This window comes from Bombyx mandarina, chromosome 05 (genome assembly GCF_030267445.1).
Source record: "Bombyx mandarina strain Sakado chromosome 05, ASM3026744v2".
Classification (NCBI taxonomy): domain Eukaryota; kingdom Metazoa; phylum Arthropoda; class Insecta; order Lepidoptera; family Bombycidae; genus Bombyx; species Bombyx mandarina.
Window position 1 is genome coordinate 4,261,987 of NC_143212.1, and position 22,316 is coordinate 4,284,302.

The 22,316-nt window shown below is 41.4% G+C and overlaps 1 protein-coding gene across 1 annotated transcript in view; it reads right to left on the reverse strand.

Annotated features, from left to right (window-relative positions):
- cd (peroxidasin homolog cardinal) overlaps positions 1-13,192 on the reverse strand; it is a 32,173-nt gene extending 18,981 nt beyond the window's left edge. The window contains exons 1-3 of the mRNA XM_028178364.2: positions 13,013-13,192; positions 6,013-6,146; positions 4,329-4,555 (exon numbers count right to left, since the gene is read on the reverse strand). Coding sequence (XP_028034165.2) covers positions 4,329-4,555; positions 6,013-6,143 — 358 coding nt within the window. The 5' untranslated portion in view covers positions 6,144-6,146; positions 13,013-13,192. The remainder of the gene's footprint in view (positions 1-4,328; positions 4,556-6,012; positions 6,147-13,012) is intronic.
- Positions 13,193-22,316: the final 9,124 nt, after the last annotated feature.

Sequence of the window (22,316 nt, forward strand, 5' to 3'; positions counted from 1 at the left end):
TACCCACACAATTATTTCAGAGCTGGTTGACTGATAATTTGTAATCTTAAAAAAATACCTTTCTGTATACCCGGAAAGATATAATCATGATCTTATTCTTATTTAATATTAGACACATCTTGGCCTTAATAGTGGTTCCCTTTATGTACACGTGAACAGCCTTGAATAAAAAAAACAAGACTATAAAAATACTTCAATTTGAATAACCTAAAATTGATGGTTGTTTGTTTGGTATTTCATTATAAACTTTGTTGAAGGGTCAATTAGTAGACCAATATTTTTTTTTGGTATATTCGTTGCCTGAATGAGCCTACCAATATCCGCCTACATAAAATGAATGTTGTATGGTGGCAAATTCTTGACTGCAAAGTGACCGCCGACGACCGCTTGACACAGGAGGCTTAAGGTCTTTATTCTGTCCAAATCAACATTAAGCCTTAAGATGTTTCGTAAAGATTTCTGCTTCCATTTTAGTATAATAATATGTTAAGCGCGTCGTGATGTTACAAGGTTGCAATTTTCAATCCTAATTAAAATAAGTAAATTACCATGCGTTATCTGTTCAGTAAAAAACCTGATACGCTAACGATCTAGTTCAATTAAAATCTACTTTAATGATTACGCAATATTTCGTAATTTAAGGTGAACAATTTATTGGGCTAACAGGAAATATCTAAAATACCCTGCCTATTGGTTTAACTATCTTGTGCGTCAGGTACTGTTTTTCGCTATTTCACAAAGAACAAATGGAAATTAAATTACAAGGGCCAGCAAAGTCCAAAATACCGGCGTGGCCAATTACTTTTTATTACATTGTTATGTTATCTGTTCGTAATATTAGTAAAAGCCGATTTCTACGTATTTTTATCGAAAAACACTCTTATGTAACAGGTTTAGTTTTTACTAAGAAACTCCCTAGAGTTGTTTGTTTAATATTGATCAGTTGAATAAATATGGGTAACTGCCATCCTAGGATTCATTGCCCAGTCTGCTTAGTGCGAGTTTTTTAATATTCTCGATAGCGGAAAAGTTGACTCAAATTTGTATGGAGTTGGAACGTTTGCCTACGTTTGCCGCTAAAGGCGCTGTTCTAACTGAATACAAATTTGAGTTGGCTTTTACGCGATCGAGAACATTAAGAAACTCGCACTAAGCACACTGCGGACTATTAAAATTTTTGAAGGAACTGGTATTGCGTTAGTAGCTTGAAGTGTAATAAAATGCACAATACGGTGTAATCTGGAATCTGTTGTTAATTATGGGCCATCCATAAATTGCGACACACGAATTTTAGGACTTTTTAACCTCACCTCACACCATTCAGAGCTCTCATAATTTTTTAATTTTTTTATTGCTTAGAGGGTGGACGAGCTCACAGCCCACCTGGTGTTAAGTGGTTACTGGAGCCCATGGACATCGACAACGTAAATGCGCCACCCACCTTGAGATATAAGTTCTAAGATCTCAGTATAGTTACAACGGCTGCCCCACCCTTTAAACCGAAACGCATTACTCCTTCACGGCAGAAATAGGCAAGGTTCTTAACCCGTTTTTAACCTGTTCATTAATAATAAGCCTAGGGGTTATTATAAATTACGTCACGGGTCTAAGGGCTATCACCGGAAAGGAACAACAGCTTTCTAATTACTCAGTGGTCACTGAGTAATTAGAAAGCTGTTGTTCCTTAATTTTTACCGCAAAATCTAAAATAAAAAGCAGAATCGGACCTGTTCAATTTTTTATGTAGATCGTATATATTTTTAAAGATAAAATCCATTTCATTATCATACACATAAATATTTAAATAATTTACGCATGTATTCCGACCTGTTTCATTATGTTGCGGTAGGTATTTTAGAAATGGTATTTAACGAATAATTCATTTTTAACTAGTCGCATTATTATTTTAAAAAGACTTGGGGCATTACGCCAGGGTGTCCTCGGTGTGGCGCCGCGTGTCTGGTTGTAGTGTTGACCGCGGGAACCCCCCTACTCTAAACGGGTTCTGACCCCGGACGGAGATCGGACGTCGGGTGTAAGAGTGCAGGGGAGTCGTTTAGTGGGTGGGCCCTAAAATCCTTGGGCCCGCGATCGGCTCTCAACACCTGCAGATCGTTGAGTCTCACATACCCCGCGCGCCCCCTAGGCGCGGGGACCTCGTAGGAGGTTCGGCCCCGGCCCGAAAAAAAAAAAAAAAAAAATTACGCCCCGTCTATAACTCTACATCAGTGATTCTCAACCTTTTTTTGTTGCGGCACATATTTAACGATTTCAAAATTTGGCGGCACACAAAGAAAAAGATAAAAATAATTTACTTACTACCGAATCACATTCATTTGCCAATTTTAACGAAAGAAAATATGCAGTAACTACTATGCAACACCTTGTGAATCCCAACTATCACTAAAACAACACGTTTTGTACGCAGAAGTGGCAAGTGTGCGCCGACTTGAGACAATATTCCTATTGCTATGCACGCCGCTTCATCATAATTTGGCACTAAGAAAAACCGCGTTGCAAAGCAAATAATAAAATAATTTATTTTTTTGTGGATTTAAATATATATTCATGTTAAAAATATTTTTGTTTTTAAATGATATAATTTAATAATATTAACATTATTATATATTTGCAAAATTTGACGGCACACAAAAGTGCCGCGGCACAGTGGTTGAGAATCACTGCTCTAGATTATTACTCACTTCAACCTTATACACTACTAGCTGTACCCGCTTCGCTGGGCATTTAAAATTAACATTATTATTTTTCACCCCCACAAAGATTCTCATCATTAACGCCCCCGCAACTGGTGTAGGGAGTCCAACACTCATATAAATATTAGCCTATCCATTAAGTACATGTATGTTCTACACGGATACCAAGTTTCAAGTCAATCGGATGCACGGTTCAGTAGTTAAGCAGAACATCCGTAAAAACCACTGTAGATTTATATATTAGTATAGATAAGTAGATTAGAAAGAAAACTGGAATCTCCCGTGAAACACACTAATACTCCTTCAGTATAGTGTCTAAGGGAAACATACTGTCGGAAATATACGAGAAACTTACTGTGTACGTCTAAGGGTATAGATTGCCCTGGCAAGGTCTTAATCGTGGTCTTAATAACTACGAAAGACGTGGAAGCTAAATATTTGTAGACAGTTTTTGGGCGACTCTCTGGCATGTATCTTATTCATTGCTGCAGTAATTACTTAAAATTCAGTCTTTGACGAGCCCGTAGTATGATGCTACAGTGGCAAATATTATTCTGCCCAGTTATTTATAAGATAAAAACGGATATAATATCCTGACATTTTAATATCAAGCAAATATTGTCCGACCTTTAAATTTTGACGGGTCAGGATCCAACGAATAACGCAGCTTTGGAGTGGCACTGAATTTGCATTAAAAAATTATGTTTATTACCCTACTAACGAATGATTATTTTTATTTTATTTTGTTTATTTTATTTTATTTGGAAGACAAACAGTGAACTTAAAATATATAGAAACTAACCTTACAACTACGCACCATTTAAATCTCCGCATTTAAATAACTAAGTAAACGATTATGGCCTCGCATCGCTTAGATTTAAATAATTAACACAAAAAGTAAAACAAATACAAAAATAACACAATGAAAAAATAAATAAATTGCTTAATAAATAGAAAATAATTATCATTGAGAAATAAATAATTATGTCACTTGTGTAATAAAAATTGTAAGTGGCGCTAAATTCGGTGTTTGATCTCGACAGCTAAACAATTAAACATTCCGATATTTTAGCTACTTAGTTAATTATACCTTCAAGAGTTGTTGCGTTTTTCTGTCTCGATGCAAACATGCATTGCGATTTGAATTTGGATTGTTATTTTTTATATTGTAATACAATTGAGGTTTTGACCCTGTGAAACAGGCTGGGCGAAAAATTCACACTGCGGTCTTTAGTGTAGAACGTATTCATACTGTGATACTGGGTAACCACTAACACCTATTAAACTCTGTTCTAATTATAATTAGAGTAATGAAGCTTCAACGGAATTGTCCACAAGCATTATTATACTTTTTCCCCAATCTATTCGCTGATAGCCTAAGGGGCTATTTCAGCTATACGCGGACGGGTCAGTGAGTTCACCGGGTCAACCTGAGAAAATTTGCTAACACTAGCCCTAGCAAGAGCAGTGCTTCGTAAAATCTACCACCGGATCGAATTGCGGCCCACTGAGAAGATTTGGCGAGAAACTTATATATCTATAATCACGTTGGTCCATATGCATCCGTAACGAACAAATTTATGCTAAATAAATAAGTAATTCTAATTTACCAACCTTTTAAAGGCCACTGTAAGTTGAGGAATGGCTGTAAAGACGGCGAAACAGCTGTGAGGTTCCTCTCCACGATCAGAGGGAGTGGAACATCAGATGGTATGATCACCGGCTTAGCCGTGGTCTTCGTTGACAGTGTCTCCGTACCATTTTCATTTTCAATGTCATCGAACACGCCCTCAGCGAGATTATAGGACACGGTCACCAATAGTGAAATCCCGAGGATGGCGCTACAATAATATTGGCTTACTTTAATGTTGTAAATCACTATCTGGTTTTCTAAGCGCAGTCTTAAAGGGTGGTAGCCTAATAAGATAAGTAATAAGGTAAGGTAAACTTTTGGCGAATAATAATACTATTTTTCTTAATTGAGGGCAACTAACCGCTTTAAAGACACAACAAGATGACGTTATCAAAAAAAAAAAAGTTTGTGAAAAAGGTACCAAAACATCGGCACAAGTGTATCAAGATACCATTCTTGAGAAGGTAGTGAAGCCCCTTAACAACACCATGTCAATAATTAATCAAGAATGGTCCTTCCAGCAAGACTCGGCGCCAGGTCATAAAGCTCGGTCTACGCAGTCTTGGTTGGAAACGAACGTTTCGGACTTCATCAGAGCTGAAGACTGGCCGTCGTCTAGTCCCGATCTTAATCCGCTGGATTATGATTTATGGTCAGTTTTAGAGAGTACGGCTTGCTCTAACCGCCATGATAATTTGGAGTCCCTAAGACAATCCGTACGATTGGCAGTGAAATTTTTTCCCATGGAAAGAGTGCGTGCTTCTATTGATAACCGGCCTCAACGGTTAAAGGACTGTATTGCAGCCAATGGAGATCACTTCGAATAAGCTTTTTATACTCTAAATTGTTTTATATTTATGTATTAAACTAACACACTGTAAAAGTAATAAATGTTATTTGCAATAGAATTTTTATTATTTTTAATTGTAACAGTATTTATGGCCAGACTAAGTAGACTAATAGGTAAATTTTTTGCTAGTCTATCTATACGGACGATAGTGAGATAACGCCTTGGTGGACATTAAGCTGTTATTGAAGCTCAATTGATTCGCGAACGGCTTCGACTTTCGACATAACGGTCCTGGCGACAACCATAATAGAAATCAAGTCCACACATTTAGATTCGGATTATTATCCAAGCCCCTATGGAAATTATCTTTATGTGGCATTAATAACATTTAATTTAAAATTTAGATTAGCAAACAGGCCGATGATATGTGAATGGCCCCCATTTTATATCTGTAGAGTCGTTGTTGATTCCGTGTGTCTAATAGTTTTCAGTGTTACATCATCTTACCAGTAGGCTGGTAGTAGGACGCTTCGTGAGGACTCTCAAGATTGTACCTTCATTTACATATCGTCTATTTCTGTCGAGATTCAACCAAATGTTCCAATTTCAAGTTAAGTATAAGGATTTTCCGTTCTTTGATTTTCTGTTTTATCAGAGTGGTAGGTATTCGCTCAGCTAGTAAAATATTTTTTTTTATTATTGTCCTTGTAGGCAGACGAGCATACGGCCCACCTGATAGTGGCCACCTGATGGTGAGTGGTTACCGTCGCCCATGGACTTCAGCAATGCCAGGGGCAAAGCCAAGCCGCTGCCTACCGCTTAATACTCTCCGCAAGCCTCATTTGAAGAAGGACATAAGTACAATGCATACTTACATGAGTACAACGCATATGGCACATTGAAAGTGCTGTAATCGTTTCTGGTATCTGCGGCCCACACCGGAGTCGTACACGTACACCGGCTGCACCAGGGGCGTACGCTCCGAACTAGTGGTCGGACGCTGCATCGTCTGTAAAAAAGCTCAATTTTAACCCAAATAGCCACTAATATGGCACATTACTGGTTGTCGTGGCGTGCAACCTCTATAACAGGACATAATAAGACCTACAACGACTAGACATAGACACAGACTAAGACAGACACTTGACAATAATTCAAAAATAAAGAGAGAAATCAAACGAGGGCGGACGTGACTAGCGGCAGGCAGTACATTTTTTTACTTCCTAAATGACGACGAAATGAGACGACAAGAAACGAATTGACCGTTCTCATATGTATATAAAATAGACGACAAAAGAACGAACTGACCGTTTAACTGGTTGTGGGACCTCTTGTGAGCCCGCACGGGTAGGTACCACCACATTGCTTATTTCTGCCGTGAAGCAGTAATGCGTTTCGGTTTGAAGGGCGGAGCAGTCGTTGTTGCAGATTTTTCTCTATAATGAAAACCGAGGCCTATGTAAAATTAGCCCACTGAGTTTCTCGCCAGATCTTCTGGGTCGCGTTTCAGATCCGGTGGTAGATCTAACAGGGCTAGTATTGGCAACGCCTCCTGGCTTGAGCCCTGAGAGCTCACCTACACACTAGCCTAACGCTGATATAGCCTCTCAAGGCTATCAGCATAGGTAGGAAAAAATATATATGTAAAATTGTGAAATTCCAAGCATTTCAGCACAGTTTGTTTTAGACTTCTAACCAATAAAAAGGCATTTTAAATCATTTTAACGTGTTTCTTGACGTAAAATGTGAACTAAAACGCCGAGTCGCCTGCCTGCGTAAGTTTAAAAAAGCGTTTCATTGCTCCGCTATGTTACAAATTGTATTTAAATAGTGGCAAGCTAAAAAACATGAAACTAAGAACACATCCTTGAAAATAAGATATGACGATCAAAGTCAACATGTATTATAATACTTACAAGTTGTAACTTACCTAGTCGAACATTTTTGATAATATAATTATAATATAACAATTTACATAATTTTCAATGAAAAATTTTATAAGCATTCAAGTGTTTTTTGATGACCTATTCTCCATGCGGTATTCCTTGAATGTCGAATCGCTTATAATGTGTTCCGTCAATAGATTTTCATTTAACGCATTTTGGAGAGCTTCCACACAAGCCAATCTCTAATATATTAAGTGTATAATCTATGACACAAGCTGTGGTGATGGCGGCTCTGTCTGCGAAGCCAACAGGGCTTTCAAATCGGTTTTTGTCTTCGACTTTCCTTGACATATTTATCACTATTAATTTTTAGACTTTAGTGAATTTTTAGGATATGCAGCGTAGAAAATAATTTCACAGTTTTGGTCTCTTATAAAAACTATTTTATTTATTTATTGTTAACATAGAAGTAGAAATACAATCATAATTTGCATCTGTGCTTGAACTAACTGATAAAACCTGTATCTCAAGCAGCAGTGCTCTCGGACAAAGAATACAACAGCTATACTTCAGATACAGGAAAATATAAAATTACTAGACAAACATTATTGTCCATGTAGGTAGAAAAGCATAAGAATCTCCTAAAATTTTAATATAATGCTGGCGCAATGTTGACTTTGTTGTCAATGACGTAAAGTAATATTTGAAAGCCAATACTAGCCGTCGTGGCCTAATAAGGATAAGGCGCGCTTTGCATTGGTATCAAGCGATGCACCGGTGTTCGAATCCTGCAGGCAAGTACCAATTTTTCTAATAGGTACTTAACAAATGCTCACGATTGACTTCCACAGTGAAGGAATGACATCGTGTTATAAAAATCGAACACGAAAAATTATAATTTGCGTAATTACTGTTGGTAGGACGTCTTGTGAATCCACACGGGTAGGTACCACCCTACCTGCGTGATGAAGTAGTGCGTTTCAGTGTGAAGGGTAGGGGACCCGTTGTACTGTAAAACCAGAGATCTTAGAACTCATGTCGTCAAGTTTGAGCCCCGTGAGCTCACCGACTAGTTAAGGTTACGCTGATATAGCCTCTCAAGGCTATCATCAGCTTAGATAGGAAAAAAAAAGAACTCGTCTCATGCGCTCCGGTAACCTCTTAACATTAGGTGCTCACCCCCGATTACTCTCTTTAGACAACCCATACCCTGGGCCAGGAAGTTCAAGTACCTGGGCGTTACCCTGGATGCATCGATGACATTCCGCCCGCATATAAAATCAGTCCGTGACCGTGCCGCGTTTATTCTCGGTAGACTCTACCCCATGATCTGTAAGCGGAGTAAAATGTCCCTTTGGAACAAGGTGACACTTTACAAAACTTGCATAAGGCCCGTCATGACTTACGCGAGTGTGGTGTTGCTCACGCGTCCCGCACACACATAGACACCCTCCAATCTCTAACTAGTCAGGTCATAAGTATTGTCACACAGTAAAAACTTTTCTTTTAGAATGCTGGCCACAAAAAAGTATATTGAATTCGAATTTCGAATTGTTCATGAAAATAAAAATGTATACTTTTAGAATTTTACTCATTTTTAAATATGGAGTGGGCGCTTAAAGAAGACCGTGTTGCAGTTATTGCGTTGCATCGTTGCGGTTACGCGCCAATTCAAATTTTTAACATACTGAAAAATTTGAATATAACCAAAAGATTCGTATAACGTACCATCAAACGATACAATGAAGACTCTAGTGTAGATGACAGGTCAAGAAGTGGTCGCCCTCGGTCTGTTAGGACTCCAGCAGTGATAAAAGCTGTGAAGGCGCGAATTCAAAGAAATCCCAAACGTAAGCAGAAACTGTTGGCCCTTCAGATGGGGTTAAGCAGAACCACGGTGAAAAGGGTGTTAAATGAAGACTTAGGGCTTCAGGCATATCGAAGAAAAACAGGACATCGTTTGAATGCTCGTGTAATGGACCTGAGACTGAAGAGATGCCGCGCTTTGTTGAAGCGGTACGCGGGAAAAAAATATCGGGAAATTCTTTTTTCGGATGAAAAAATTTTTACCGTAGAAGAGAGCTACAACAAACAAAATGATAAGGTGTACGCACACAGTAGTGAAGAAGCGAGCAACCGTATTCCGTGTGTCCAACGAGGTCATTTTCCATCCTCGCTCATGGTATGGTTGGGAGTTTCTTATTGGGGATTAACAGAGGTACATTTTTGTGAGAAAGGTGTAAAAACGAATGCAGTTGTGTATCAAAATACAGTCCTGACGAACCTTGTGGAACCTGTTTCTCATACCATGTTCAATAACAGGCACTGGGTATTCCAACAAGATTCGGCGCCAGCTCATAGAGCGAAGAGCACACAAGACTGGCTGGCGGCGGGTGAAATCGACTTCATCCGGCACGAAGACTGGCCCTCCTCCAGTCCAGATTTGAATCCGTTACATTACAAGATATGGCAACACTTGGAGGAAAAGGCGTGCTCAAAGCCTCATCCCAATTTGGAGTCACTCAAGACATCCTTGATTAAGGCAGCCGCCGATATTGACATGGACCTCGTTCGTGCTGCGATAGACGACTGGCCGCGCAGATTGAAGGCCTGTATTCAAAATCACGGAGGTCATTTTAACTAAACTTTAGTGTCATAAGAATCTATGTTTTGTTAAGTTCATTTTGATATATGAATGGTTACATAATGGATAAACTTGTTTCAATTATTTTACATTAAACATGTGACAGAATTTATTAATATTTAACCTGACTAGGTACAATCCCGCTTTTGCAGGTTAGCCGTCGGAGCTCCGTGGTTCGTGAGGAACGTTGACCTACACGATGACCTGGGCCTCGAATCTATCCAGAAATACATGAAGTCAGCGTCGGAACGGTACTTCGATAAGGCTATGCGTCATGATAATGCCTTATCGTTGGCGCCGCTGACTACTCCCCGAATCCTGATCACGCAGGAGCCAGTCACAGTCGACGCCCTAGACACGTCCTTACGGATCCATCAGATCCAATAACCTTTGCATTAGACGCCTTCAGCTCTAACACTAGGAGCAGGCTTAGGGACCCCGGTAACCGTACTCGTCGAACTCGTCAAAGAGTTCGCCGTGCAACCTAACCCATGAATCAGCTCGCTGAGTTTCTCGCTGGATCTTCTCAGCGGGTCGCGATTCCGATCCGGTAGTAGATTCATTCGCGAAGCAGCTGCTCTTGAGCTATTAGGTCTCCTTCGGAGGCGCTCGGGTAGCTGTTAGCAAATCCCACCCCTCCTGGCTGAGCCTTTGCTCGCCCACCTGTCCTGGTGAAACTGGAAAGGCCTCCGGGCCACCAGTAATTCTTCAATCTTAAAAAAAAAAACATTAGGTGGGCCGTGAGCTCGTTTACCTATTAAAGCAATAAAAAAGAAATTAAATTACGTAATTTAAATAGCTTTAGTAATAGTACGTAATAATAATAGGTGATAGTTATGTTTATGGACATTAATTAGGTCAGGGCATAATGAATTATTTGATGAGTACCTAGAAATTCATTTGTTCAGGTAGTACTGATTTAAAAGCATTTTGGTTTTAAGACTCGTTTATTCCCACATTTTAATAACGCTTACCACCAAACTATTTTATACTTTAAGGAATAACAAACCCAGTCGAAATTTATTTTACATTTTGTAAAAAAAAAATAAGCATTCAAATTGGCGGTTATTAAAATTTCTTGAATGCTAAAATTTGAATCTCATAAATAGAATCCAGTTTAAAAACTTTTAAATAAAAAAAATTGTATTTGTGTCAGAATTTTGAATAGGAATGTATTTTGTGACTAGACTACTTTGTAAAGCGTAAGAAAATTCGAATGGAAAAATATAATTCGTTTTATTGAAGAAAGTAGAATAACGTTTACGATTAATAGTGATGATTTGGGTCGCCATAGAAAATAATGCTCTACCCTTGCATAATATAACCTTTTTTTAAACTTTTTCTGGGTCTATGCTTTTTATTAGAGAAAGGTATATATTATGTTATTATTTAATGGGTATTCTTCAAATTACAATAAAATTGATTTGTTGTTAGTTTTCTCAGTTTCATTATGGATAAATTTAACATCACATGGTTAGAAATTTGAATTTTGTTTATTCTATTTTAGTATTTTTGCTGTCATTTAGTTCGTTGACCTTTTTTTTATTAACAAACATTTCGAATTAAACTCGGTTAGCTTTAAAATATATCGTGACGTTGGCCATGGCGTTAACGAGCTTTTAATCACTAATATACGCAAATTCAAATTCAAATCGTTTGTAGGGGCGTAGTCACCGCAGAACACAAGCTATGCGACAGATACCTGAATATCGCTAACGACATTTTCAAGGTAGGCTTGCTTAAGTTCCGAACAATAACGTACGGACCCCTGGCAAGGAAGCTTGGCATTGACTATTCACAGCAATGACGTAGCGGTACTCCTTTCATTGCTTAGATAGGTTGACGAGCTCACGGGCCACCTGGTGTTTAGTGGTCACCGGAGCTCATAGACATTAACCGCGTCAATGCCACCGCCTTTTTTGAGACATGAGTTGTAAGTTTCAGTTTTTAAAATACAAAGTCTGCTCCGCTATTTAAACCGAAACGCGTTACTGCTTCACAGCAGAAATAAGCAGGGTTCCTACCCGTGTGAGCTCACAAGATGCCCTACCACCATTAGTTACGCAAATTATAATTTTTGCGGGTTTGATTTGTTTTACACGATTCCTGTAATTCGTGTAAGTTTCATTAGAAAACTTGTAACCTGCCTGCGGGATTCTGTGATTCTGCGCTATCTAGTCCACGCAACTATCCAGTAAAATCATTAACTTTCTGTCTGGCGAATTCAATATATTTTTGCAATATTTAATTTTTTCAAAGACGTAATGCTATGCTAAAATTTTATAATTATACTAGCCGTACTCGCCCGCTTCACTGCGGCATTTAAAATTAACATTATTATTTATTTTCATTATTATAAGGGAATCCAAGACTCATATAAATATTAGTCTATCCATTAAGTACATGTATTTTCTACATGGATACCAAGTTTCAAATCAATCGGATGCATGGTTCAGTAGTTATAACGGAACATCCGTAAAAACTATTGTAGATTTATATATGTATTAGTATAGATATGTTTTATAATAATTTTAATTTCCTCTGTGCATAGGTATCTTTTAAAATTTCATTTAAGTTGTAAAACGACATTAAAACAAACTTTTTTCATAGACTGAAAATTTGTGACAATAATGGAGATTTAGTTTTTAGTTTTCTTTTTCAGTATTTGTATAAAAGAATTTACGGTCCACGTGGGCTTTTGTTTTCTACAGCTCTGAAGTATCGCAACGTGAATGCTGTTAACTTCGAGAATTGGGGCCTGAGTTCCAATTGGATTGGTTAGCGACTGTCCCATCTGTCCAATTAGAACGCGCGACTGTTTCGTGACGAAATAGGAAATAGGCAGAAAGGTGGGCTCAAGCAATACGCCTTGCCATGAGTATATTTATGGAAATTTTATTTTTTCTTATCATATTTTGATAATATCGGTTTTATTATTAATTATACTTGCATTGTGCAAGTCATTTGCCAACTTGTGCCAGGTCAGTTAGGTATTTATTGCTTAGACAACTTGCCGGTAAACAACTGGTAAAATGAATTAATCATTTTTTTTCAGTCTTGCTTTCAATATATGTATGAATTTAAGAAACAAATATAAAAATAAAAAATATTACCAAAAAAGAAAACCGACTTTATGAAAATTTAATGAGAACGTCATTAATGTAGTCGAAGACAATTTAACGTGTATTATTAAAGATAACTCAGAAACTATTAATTGGTCTTAATAAAATTTAAATAAGAACTTTAAAATCGGTTCACCTATAAAACAAAAAATACAGTCTAATTGAGAGACTCCTACTTTTTTTGAAGCAGGTAAGTTCAGAATGGAAACGTTTTAATACTCACGGTAAATCGAAAGGAAACAGTTCTTGTATTAATTATCTAAATAATCACAGTCACAAACGTAGCATTATTAACAATACGAAATAGAAAAAAGCCAAAATACATAGGATATATTTAAAAATAAAACAAGTAAAAAACACAACCGTTAGCTTTCGTTTCTTGGCTCAAACTAAAAAACAAACAGGTCTATAACTCCGCTCCGATTAAACTATAGTCTATTAGCTTTATTATAGTACCTATACCTCAATAGTTGCGCTATTGGTTTGAATTGTTTAATGTTACTTCTAGTATTGGCTAGTACTAGTAAACTAGTAAATTGGTGGTTAACATTACACTATATCCAGCTAAGAATTAAATGTTTACATGTTGCACGAAACGCATTACTTGGGTCATGTTTTGCGGCAGAAATAGCACTTAGCCTTCGTGTCAGTTTTCTTGTGACCAAACTTCGCACTGGTCAAGAAATTTCACAGGACAAGTTTTTCCAAATTATACATTTTGACCTGTTACACGGACAAGCCAGGATGAGTACGAGTGACATTAAAATGAAATCTTAAACCTTGAAATACAAAAATATCTAATAGTATATTTATACGTACCTATGTACGTACGTATTGCTATGAGCGCATCCCTACATCTATAAATTTATCTGTTAACGAAAAATGTTACACAAGGAAGTGAAAAGAGTTAAAGTCAAGTCAGAATGTTCTAAAATATTGATATCACACAATTATAATATGTCTAAGCAATGAAACAAGCAAATCATAGTCTATTACAAATCTATTACAAATATATAGTCATAAAGTGGGTTTAAAAGCAATGCAGCACATCAATAAGGTCATTGACATTAACCTGCAAGGCTAAAAATGTATGTTGTTAAATGAATATAACTTAGATCATTTAACTAGTTTTGCTTGGTATATACGTATGTATGTATAGGTACTGTGAACCTCTCGAAGAGGCTGTCAAACTTGTTTATTTTTTGTTTTAAAAATTTTGACTTGGAAAGACGGCTTCCGCTGTGTGCCATGGTCACAAATGAAACCGAATAAATTGTAACCACAGAATGAACATTGTATGCTGCCGTCTTGTGTTATTGGTTTATTGTCTCTCAACGAAGGTTGCATCCTGCAGTACATCCCGCCAATTTCTGCCGTGAAGCAGATATACGTGTTCATTTCAATGGTAGGGTAGCTGTACAATTGACACTACGACCTCATGTCTCAAGGCAGATAGCGGCGGATTCATTGAGGTTAATAAAATCATGTGTGCAGTTCACACGTGGTAGAAGTGAAACCGTCAAAAGTATTCTATTTCATTCTCCCACATGTTAAATCCTAGATATGTATGTAGGTACAGGCTTGTATTTTTAGTGTCACTTTTCGAGTATCATTTCCGTTTCAACTAGTTGTTTCATCGAGTTTCAAATCATAGCACAGCTAAAAAAAATTCATTTCCAAAATAACTATACTCGTATTTCACGATCCCAAAATTATGTACACATGTCGTCTGCTGTCTGAACGAAATATCTGGAATTTTTTCACATAAAGAAAGGTAAACATACATACCTTTAACATTTAAAATTAGTTTCAAATGTACACCATGTTTCGGTAAGCAGCGGCTTGGTCGGTAGGCAGCATCGGTAGGCAGTAGGTAGGCTTGGCTCTGCTCCTGGGCTGAGCATTGCTGAGTCCATGGGCGACGATAACCACTCACCATCAGCTGGGCCGTATGCTCGTCTGCCTACAAGGGCAATAAAAATAACTGAGGTTGTAAGACAATTTTGCATCTGAGAAAATAAACATTTTAGTAAAACATCATATTCTTTTATTTCTTGATTTTCAAGGGGTTATCAAAGGAGCCCTCATTGTTGAATGCAAACTCTGACGTGATTCCTTGTGATGCAGCCAGACCATTTCACCCTACTAAAGACTTCTTACAAAGCTTATGAAATATTATAAGAGCATTATTAAAATAATGTATAACACGCAAGTAGATATGTGCCGTTTATACCACTGTGTTAGTGGACTGATAATGCGACGGTTTGAGCAAAAAATCAATTTGTATGGTTCATATGAGCGTATTCCGGAAAAAAAAACATTTTTTTTAAATTAAGATGTCGCTTAGTAGACTATAATTTATAAGTTCTAATTCCAGACAGCCTGAAAGATGGGTTGGAGTAATGCATTTTTCAAAGCGGGTCATTTTTAACATATAGGTATTTTCACTTTATTACATTTAAAAGGTAAACAAAATGCGTAAAATTTTCTGCCGGAATCATGTTTCACAATAAATATCCTAAATTAGCAGTCGAAAGGCAGATGTAAGACCCAGGGTAGGTAAATCTAGACGTATTCCGCGATGTGACTAAACCGGTGCTCTCACGAGTGAAAATACAAAGTGAGCCATCTAACGTTATCCATGTAGTGACGGTTGTACAATGTACATGTTTTTTTTTTTTTTTTATGATTGAAACTTTACTGGTGGCCCGAAGGCCTTTCCAGTTTCACCAGGACAGGTGGGCGAGCAAAGGCTCAGCCAAGAGGGGTGGGATTTGCTAACAACTGCCCGAGCGCCTCCGAAGGAGACCTAACAACTCAAGAGCAATTGTTTCGCGAATGAATCTACTACCGGATCGGAATCGCGACCCGCTGAGAAGATCCGGCGAGAAACTCAGCGGGCTGATGCATGGGTTAGGTTGCACGTCGACCTCTTTGTCGAGTTCGACGAGTACGGTTACCGGGGTCCCTAAGCCTGCCCCTAGTATTAGAGCTGAAGGCATCTAATGCAAAGGTTATTGGATCTGATGGATCCGTAAGGACGTGTCTAGGGCGTCGACGGTGACTGGCTCCTGCATGATCAGGATTCGGGGAGTAGTCAGCGGCGGCAACGATAAGGCGATTATCATGACGCATAGCCTTATCGAAGTATCGTTCCGACGCTGACTTCATGTATTTCCGAATTGATTCGAGGCCCAGGTCGTCGTGTAGGTCAACGTTCCTCACGAACCACGGAGCCCCGACAGCTAACCTGCAAAAGCGGGATTGTAGGGATTGGAGGGTGTCTATGTGTGTGCGGGCCGCGTGAGCGAACACCACACTCGCGTAAGTCATGACGGGCCTTATGCAAGTTTTGTAAAGTGTCACCTTGTTCCGAAGGGACATTTTACTCCGCTTACAGATCATGGGGTAGAGTCTACCGAGAATAAACGCGGCACGGTCACGGACTGATTTTATATGCGGGCGGAATGTCATCGATGCATCCAGGGTAACGCCCAGGTACTTGACCTTCCTGGCCCAGGGTATGGGTTGTCTAAAGAGAGTAATCGGGGGTGTGAGATTCCTCCTCCTAATCCGGGAGGAAATCCGTGTGGAGCTTCCCCTCTGAAATAGCACCGCAGTACTTTTCGCTGGGTTGATGTCTATGCGCCATTTTCGGAACCACTGTCCTAGGGCTAGGGCTGCGCTCTGAAGCTTCTTCGCGATTAGGGACTTATTTCTACTAGAATAGTAAACAGTCGTGTCGTCGGCGAATAAAGCTAAATGGGTCGGTGGCGACCGGGGAATATCGTTGACGAATAAGCTAAATAGGAGGGGTGAGAGGACAGAGCCTTGCGGGACTCCAGCTGTGAGAGGTCGTGGGGAGGAGCGGGTTCCCTCGACTCGATATCGAAAAGAGCGGTTCGACAAGAAGTCCCGTATGATGAGCACGAGACTATCCGGCACGCCCATGTTGAATAGTTTGAAAATCAAACCATTGTGCCAGACTTTGTCGAACGCTTTTGCGACGTCGAAGAAGAGAGCTCCCGTGTATAAGGGTTTTGGTCGATTAAGCCCCACAAGAATGTGCTCCGTGAGGCGGTGCACCTGTTGAACGCATGAGTGATTTGTACGGAATCCGAATTGTTCATCGATGAGAATGCCCTTGGATGAGACGAAGTCTCTGAGGCGTTTGTAGAGCAGACGCTCATACAGTTTGCCTAGAGACATGAGGAGGCTAATCGGGCGGTAGCTCGTCGGATGATTTTTTGGTTTACCGGGTTTATGTATGCCGATAACGTCCGCTTCTTTCCACACCGCGGGAAAGATACAGTTCGCCATAGCGGCATTGAAAATAGATGCCAACATCACGATGAGTTGGACGGGTAGAAGTTTAATAACGCGGTTAGATATACCGTCGGAACCGGGAGCCTTGCGAGGACGTAGGTCTTTGATCAAGTCTTTAACTTCTATCGGGGTGACGGGTGGTAACGCATCCGATGGTGGCAAGGAGGCTCTGCGTTCTACCTCACTATCTACTAATTCTACATGAACAGGGTCCACGGATTGAGTGCTGGGCGTGCACTGGGTTTGCAATGTATCGGCCAGCAGCTCTGCTTTTTCGTCATCATCGAACGCCGCTAGTCGGCCTGAAGGGCCTACGAGGTGGGGCATAGTTACTACCGTATCCGATTTGAGAGAACGAGCTAAGCGGTAGTAAGACCTTTGGGAGGGCGCGAGTCCTTCTAAGAAATCAGACCATCTGGCATCTCGGACTTCGGCGATGCGAGACTTTACGTCGCGTTGTAGGGCACGCATTCGAATACGATTTTCCGCGGTAGGATACCTGTCGTAGGCGCGTATCGAGGCGTACTTAGCTCTAAGGAGTTCCCTAATATCGTCGGACAATTTGAAGCGGTGAAGGAAGTCCTCCGCTACAACTTGTTTCGATGACCTATCTAATGTCGAGGTGATGTGTGACGTTAAGATGTCTATGGCTTCAGCGGTAGCCTGAGGAGACGGGATAGAGTCCGGGTTAAACGGGAGCGATGGTGGATCAGATTCAGCCAGGCTGATGCCCAGCGTGTGCCAATCCACCACAGTCCTCGTGACGGGAACGGAATCGGGAGCGCGACCGAGCTTCAAAACGACGGGACGGTGGTCTGAATCTAACTCTGAAACTACTTCGATCGAGTGTAAGCGCAGAGTTACGTTTTTTAATAACGCTATGTCGAGTATATCCGGGCGATGCGCGATATTTAGCGGGTAGTGAGTCGGGGTTAGCGGAGCGACGATATCGAAGGCGAGATCATCGACTAACGCGTCAAGCCGCCTGCCATTCGGGGTTGTGGTGTATGAGTTCCACCTGATGTGTTTACAATTTAGGTCGCCCGCCAGAATGACAGAGCTCCCCATACCGAGCAGCGCCTCGATATCACTGCTTAGAACGATCTTATCCGGTGGAAGATAAACGGACGCGATAACGATCGGCGCGTGTCCCGTCAGTGAGATTCGGCACACTGATGCTTCGATATTAGCGAGCGCGGGAGGATCGAGCGGGACGCAATGCAGGGCTCTTCTATAGTAAATGACGGTACCACCACCACGGGCAGAGAGCCTGTCGTTCCTGACCATATTATAGTTCGCGATTTTAGGGTCACGGCGCGCGGGCTTAAGTAGGGTCTCCTGCACTAAAAAGATATCAATTTGATGGTCACGCAAAAAGTCAGAAACCTGATCACGTTGATTTGCGAGACCGTAAGCGTTAAAAAATCCTATCGTTACGGATAGGGGCTTTATTCTACTTATATACGCCATTGATTACCGGCGGAGTGAGGGGAGGACGTACGTATTTAATGACGCGTATACGTCGGCGTATTCTTGCACAACGGCGATAAAGTGTTGTGCAGTGGAGGCAGCGCGAATGGCGTCGCCCAAAGCGTTAACGCGCTCAAAGTTGATCGACTGAAAGAAGTCGATCGCTAAAGCGAGATTGTCGGACGCGGTCGGAGGACAAGTCGCGGGAGAGGGACGAGTCGCGGGGGCGGGACGAATCGCGGAGGAGGGAGTTGTAGCCGTGTTCGTGTACGGCAGCGGTTTTGCCCAGGCCGAGACACTGGGCACCGCCGCCGGAACGAACGCTGGCTTAGCCTGCGACGCAGAGGGTGCCGTGGCTTTGATGTCTGGGCCGGAAGCTCGGAGGCGGTTTTGGCGGGCGACGCGTCGATTTATTTTAGGGGCTCGGGGGCAACCACGGTAATTCGCGGGGTGACCCTGTGTTCGACACAGGACGCAGCTAGGCGGTTCCGTCGCGGTTTTTTGGTCGCGAGCGCAGAGGGCCGTGGCGTGATCGCCCAAACACTTAACACATCGGGGACGCGCGTGACAGTTACGGGAAGAGTGCCCGTACAATTGACAGTTATGGCACTGGCTAGGAGTGCCTTTTTTATGGGGGGCTTCGATGGCGATACCGGAGAGCCTACAGACGGTCTGTGTGTTGAAGATTTTCTTACCCTCGGGGGTAGGCTGGAGGGTGACTAGAACCATATTATATGGCTCCCTACCGCGACCGGTGTGCATACGGTGCACAGAATTCACTGGAAAGCCCTGTTCTAACAGATCGGCCTTGACGAGCTCTACATCTAACTCTTTAGGGATTCCGCGTATTACAACGCGGAGTTCGCGCTCCTCCTGGAGCGTATAAGTATGGAAACTTATACGTTCCTTACGGAGGTAAGAAGAGAGGGCCCTATGGTCGTCGGGTGTTTGAACCTTAATTTGAATGCCGTTCGCGAGGTTACGGGCATTCGTGAAGTTGATATTTTTGGCCTTAAGGGCCAGGCAAACTCGATCCCAAGCTGCCTTCTCCTGAAGGATAACCGGGGGAGGGGTCTGGGTTTTATTTTGTGCCACCGGACGCGGCGACGGAGTGGCACGGGCTGGGGGCGCAACGGGAGTCTGAGGGCGGGGGCGCGACGCGTTCACGGCTTTGCTAATTTTAGCGGCCGCGGGAGCTCGAGACTCCGCGGCACGCTTCTTACCCTTCTGTACCAGGGTGAATCCATCCGTCGATGAGGCGGGGGCGAGGTCGACCTCCATGTCCGAGTCAGAGTCGGAGCACGAGGAGGCGAGTGCAGGCGACCTACGAGCAAGTGTAGGTGTTTTAGAGGGCGCGACGGAGGCCGCGGATGATCGCTCAGCTGAAACGATGGTCACGGCGGACGATGCAGCAGCTTTTCTCGCCAGTATAGGCGACACGGGAGCGGCAGGCACGACAGAGGCTGCGGTGCTCAATGCAGAAGCTCTGCACGCAGGTACAGGCGACGCAGGAGCAGCGAGCGCGGCGGAGTCCTCGAGAGGGCTCGCAGTGTGATTGGCCTTGAAGGCCAGAAACTCTGAGGCGAGCTGTGGGTGGCGAAGTCGGAGGAATTCCGCGAATACAGCGTCCATGATCGCTGAGTACCCAGGTGGGGCGGTCCCGGGTCTTGAAACACTCGCCTTGCGGCGAGGCCCCAACTTCTCGGACCTGAGCGGTTCTATTGAACACAGGTGGCAATGCGGTGCGATTACTACAGGACAAAGAAAAAGCACAACAAAACAGAAATTACAAAAAGAAACAAAACAGATAAATACTTGCAGGAAAACACTTTGTCGGCAAATGTTCCACGAACACAAAAATAACTAAAACAAAACAAATAAAAGCTTCCAGGAAACACACTTGGTCGGCAGATGTATCACGAACACAGGCCGCGCGAACAATGGCCGGGCTAACAAAAGCCGGGCGAACAAAGACCGGGCGATCGAGTGGACGATGAGCACGTCCGCACGTGACGGGTGCCTCTATCGGAATGATATGTACATGTACATTACCGCCATCTCATCTCATTTCGCTTTGACAAATACTTACCGTCAATCGTAAAAAGCGACCGAAATTTCTCCGGAGAATTAGTAGCAGCGTTTTATTTTTATTTTTTATTGCTTAGATGGGTGGACGAGCTCACAGCCCATCTGATGTTAAGTGGTTACTGGAGCCTATAGTCATCTACAACGTAAATGCACCATCCCATCCACCTTGAGATATAAGTTCTCAGTATAGTTACAACGGCTGCCCCACCCTTCAAACCGAAACGCATTACTGCTTTACGGTAGAAATAGGCAGGGTAGTGGTACCCACGCGCGCGGGCTTGAAAAAGATTATTTCACTCTTTAAATAGAAACAATATTTGCATAGAATATGAGTTCTAAGTATGAAGTCTAAGTAATAGCCGGGGTGGTAGCCTACCTGTGCGGACTCACAAGAGGTGCCTACCACCAGTAAGTCTTCTCTAAGTATTTATTATACTGGCGTACTACGACCGTCTATCGGAATTTACTAGTCGTCTTGTGTACCTACTTGTACTGGTAGGTACCGCCAACAATCTGCACCAAAGCAGTAATGCGTTCCGGCTTGAAGAGTGAAATGGCCATTATACAATTAAGACTTAAACCTGATTTCAGGGCAGATGCTCTTCACATAGTGATATGTATGGGCTCTGGAAGCCACTTACCACCAGGGGTGGTGTGAGCTCTTTATCCGTCTAAGCAAAAAAAAAAACAGTACAAAGAAACGTATGACAATTTTTTTTTGTTTCGAAACTATTCTAAAGTTCAGAATAACAACAGCTAGTTGGTGATTCCATGACTGCCGGTGTCGGGTTTAAGAAAATCTTTAATTAATAAATATATGAAATACTTACATGCATTAAGAAAAAATTAAGTAGATTTATTTCAAATTGTAATAATCCATTAGGATTTATGTGTAGCTGAGGTAAAATGGAATTAAATAACATTCAATTAAAACTTGGGAATTTACTGAGACTTTTTGGAAGAACTCAAGAACCCACGTCCAACGACTTTGTTGCATTTTCCCGCAACTATGCACTTAATAAAGTTACCATTATTCTACTTTTAAAACAGAAGAAATAGGTACTAAATTAACTAATTAAAATAATTCATACAACTTGGCTTCTCGCGTTCTTCAACAGTAGTTTCAAATTAGACGAAGGCTTGGATACGAGGGCGGCACTGAAAATTTCGGGAATTAACAAAGTGACACAACATTACTATTTAAAAATGTATTTATTGCTTTTCGAAGTATTCTCCGCGAAATTTTACACATTTTTCCATACGATGGAACCAATCATTGAAGCAACCATTCCATTCGGAAGTTGGGGTCTCCAAAATGGCCGTTTTGTAGGCGTCCACAGCTTCTTCAGGTGATGAAAATCTCTGTCCACGCAATTTATTCTTTTTTTTAGGGAAAGTATAGAAATCATTAGGGCTTAGGTCGGGGCTGTACGGCGGATGGTCTAATAATTCTATGTTTTCTTGCTCTAAAAACTCTTTTGTTCTGTGCGCGGTGTGAGAACTCGCATTGTCGTGATGGAGGATGATGCGGCGGTTGCAGTTCTTTTTACGGAGTTCAGAAACGACCTGTGGCAAACAAATGCTAGCATACCATTCTGCATTAACCGTTCTTTGTCCCTCAAGAGGAATAGTCGTAACATGGC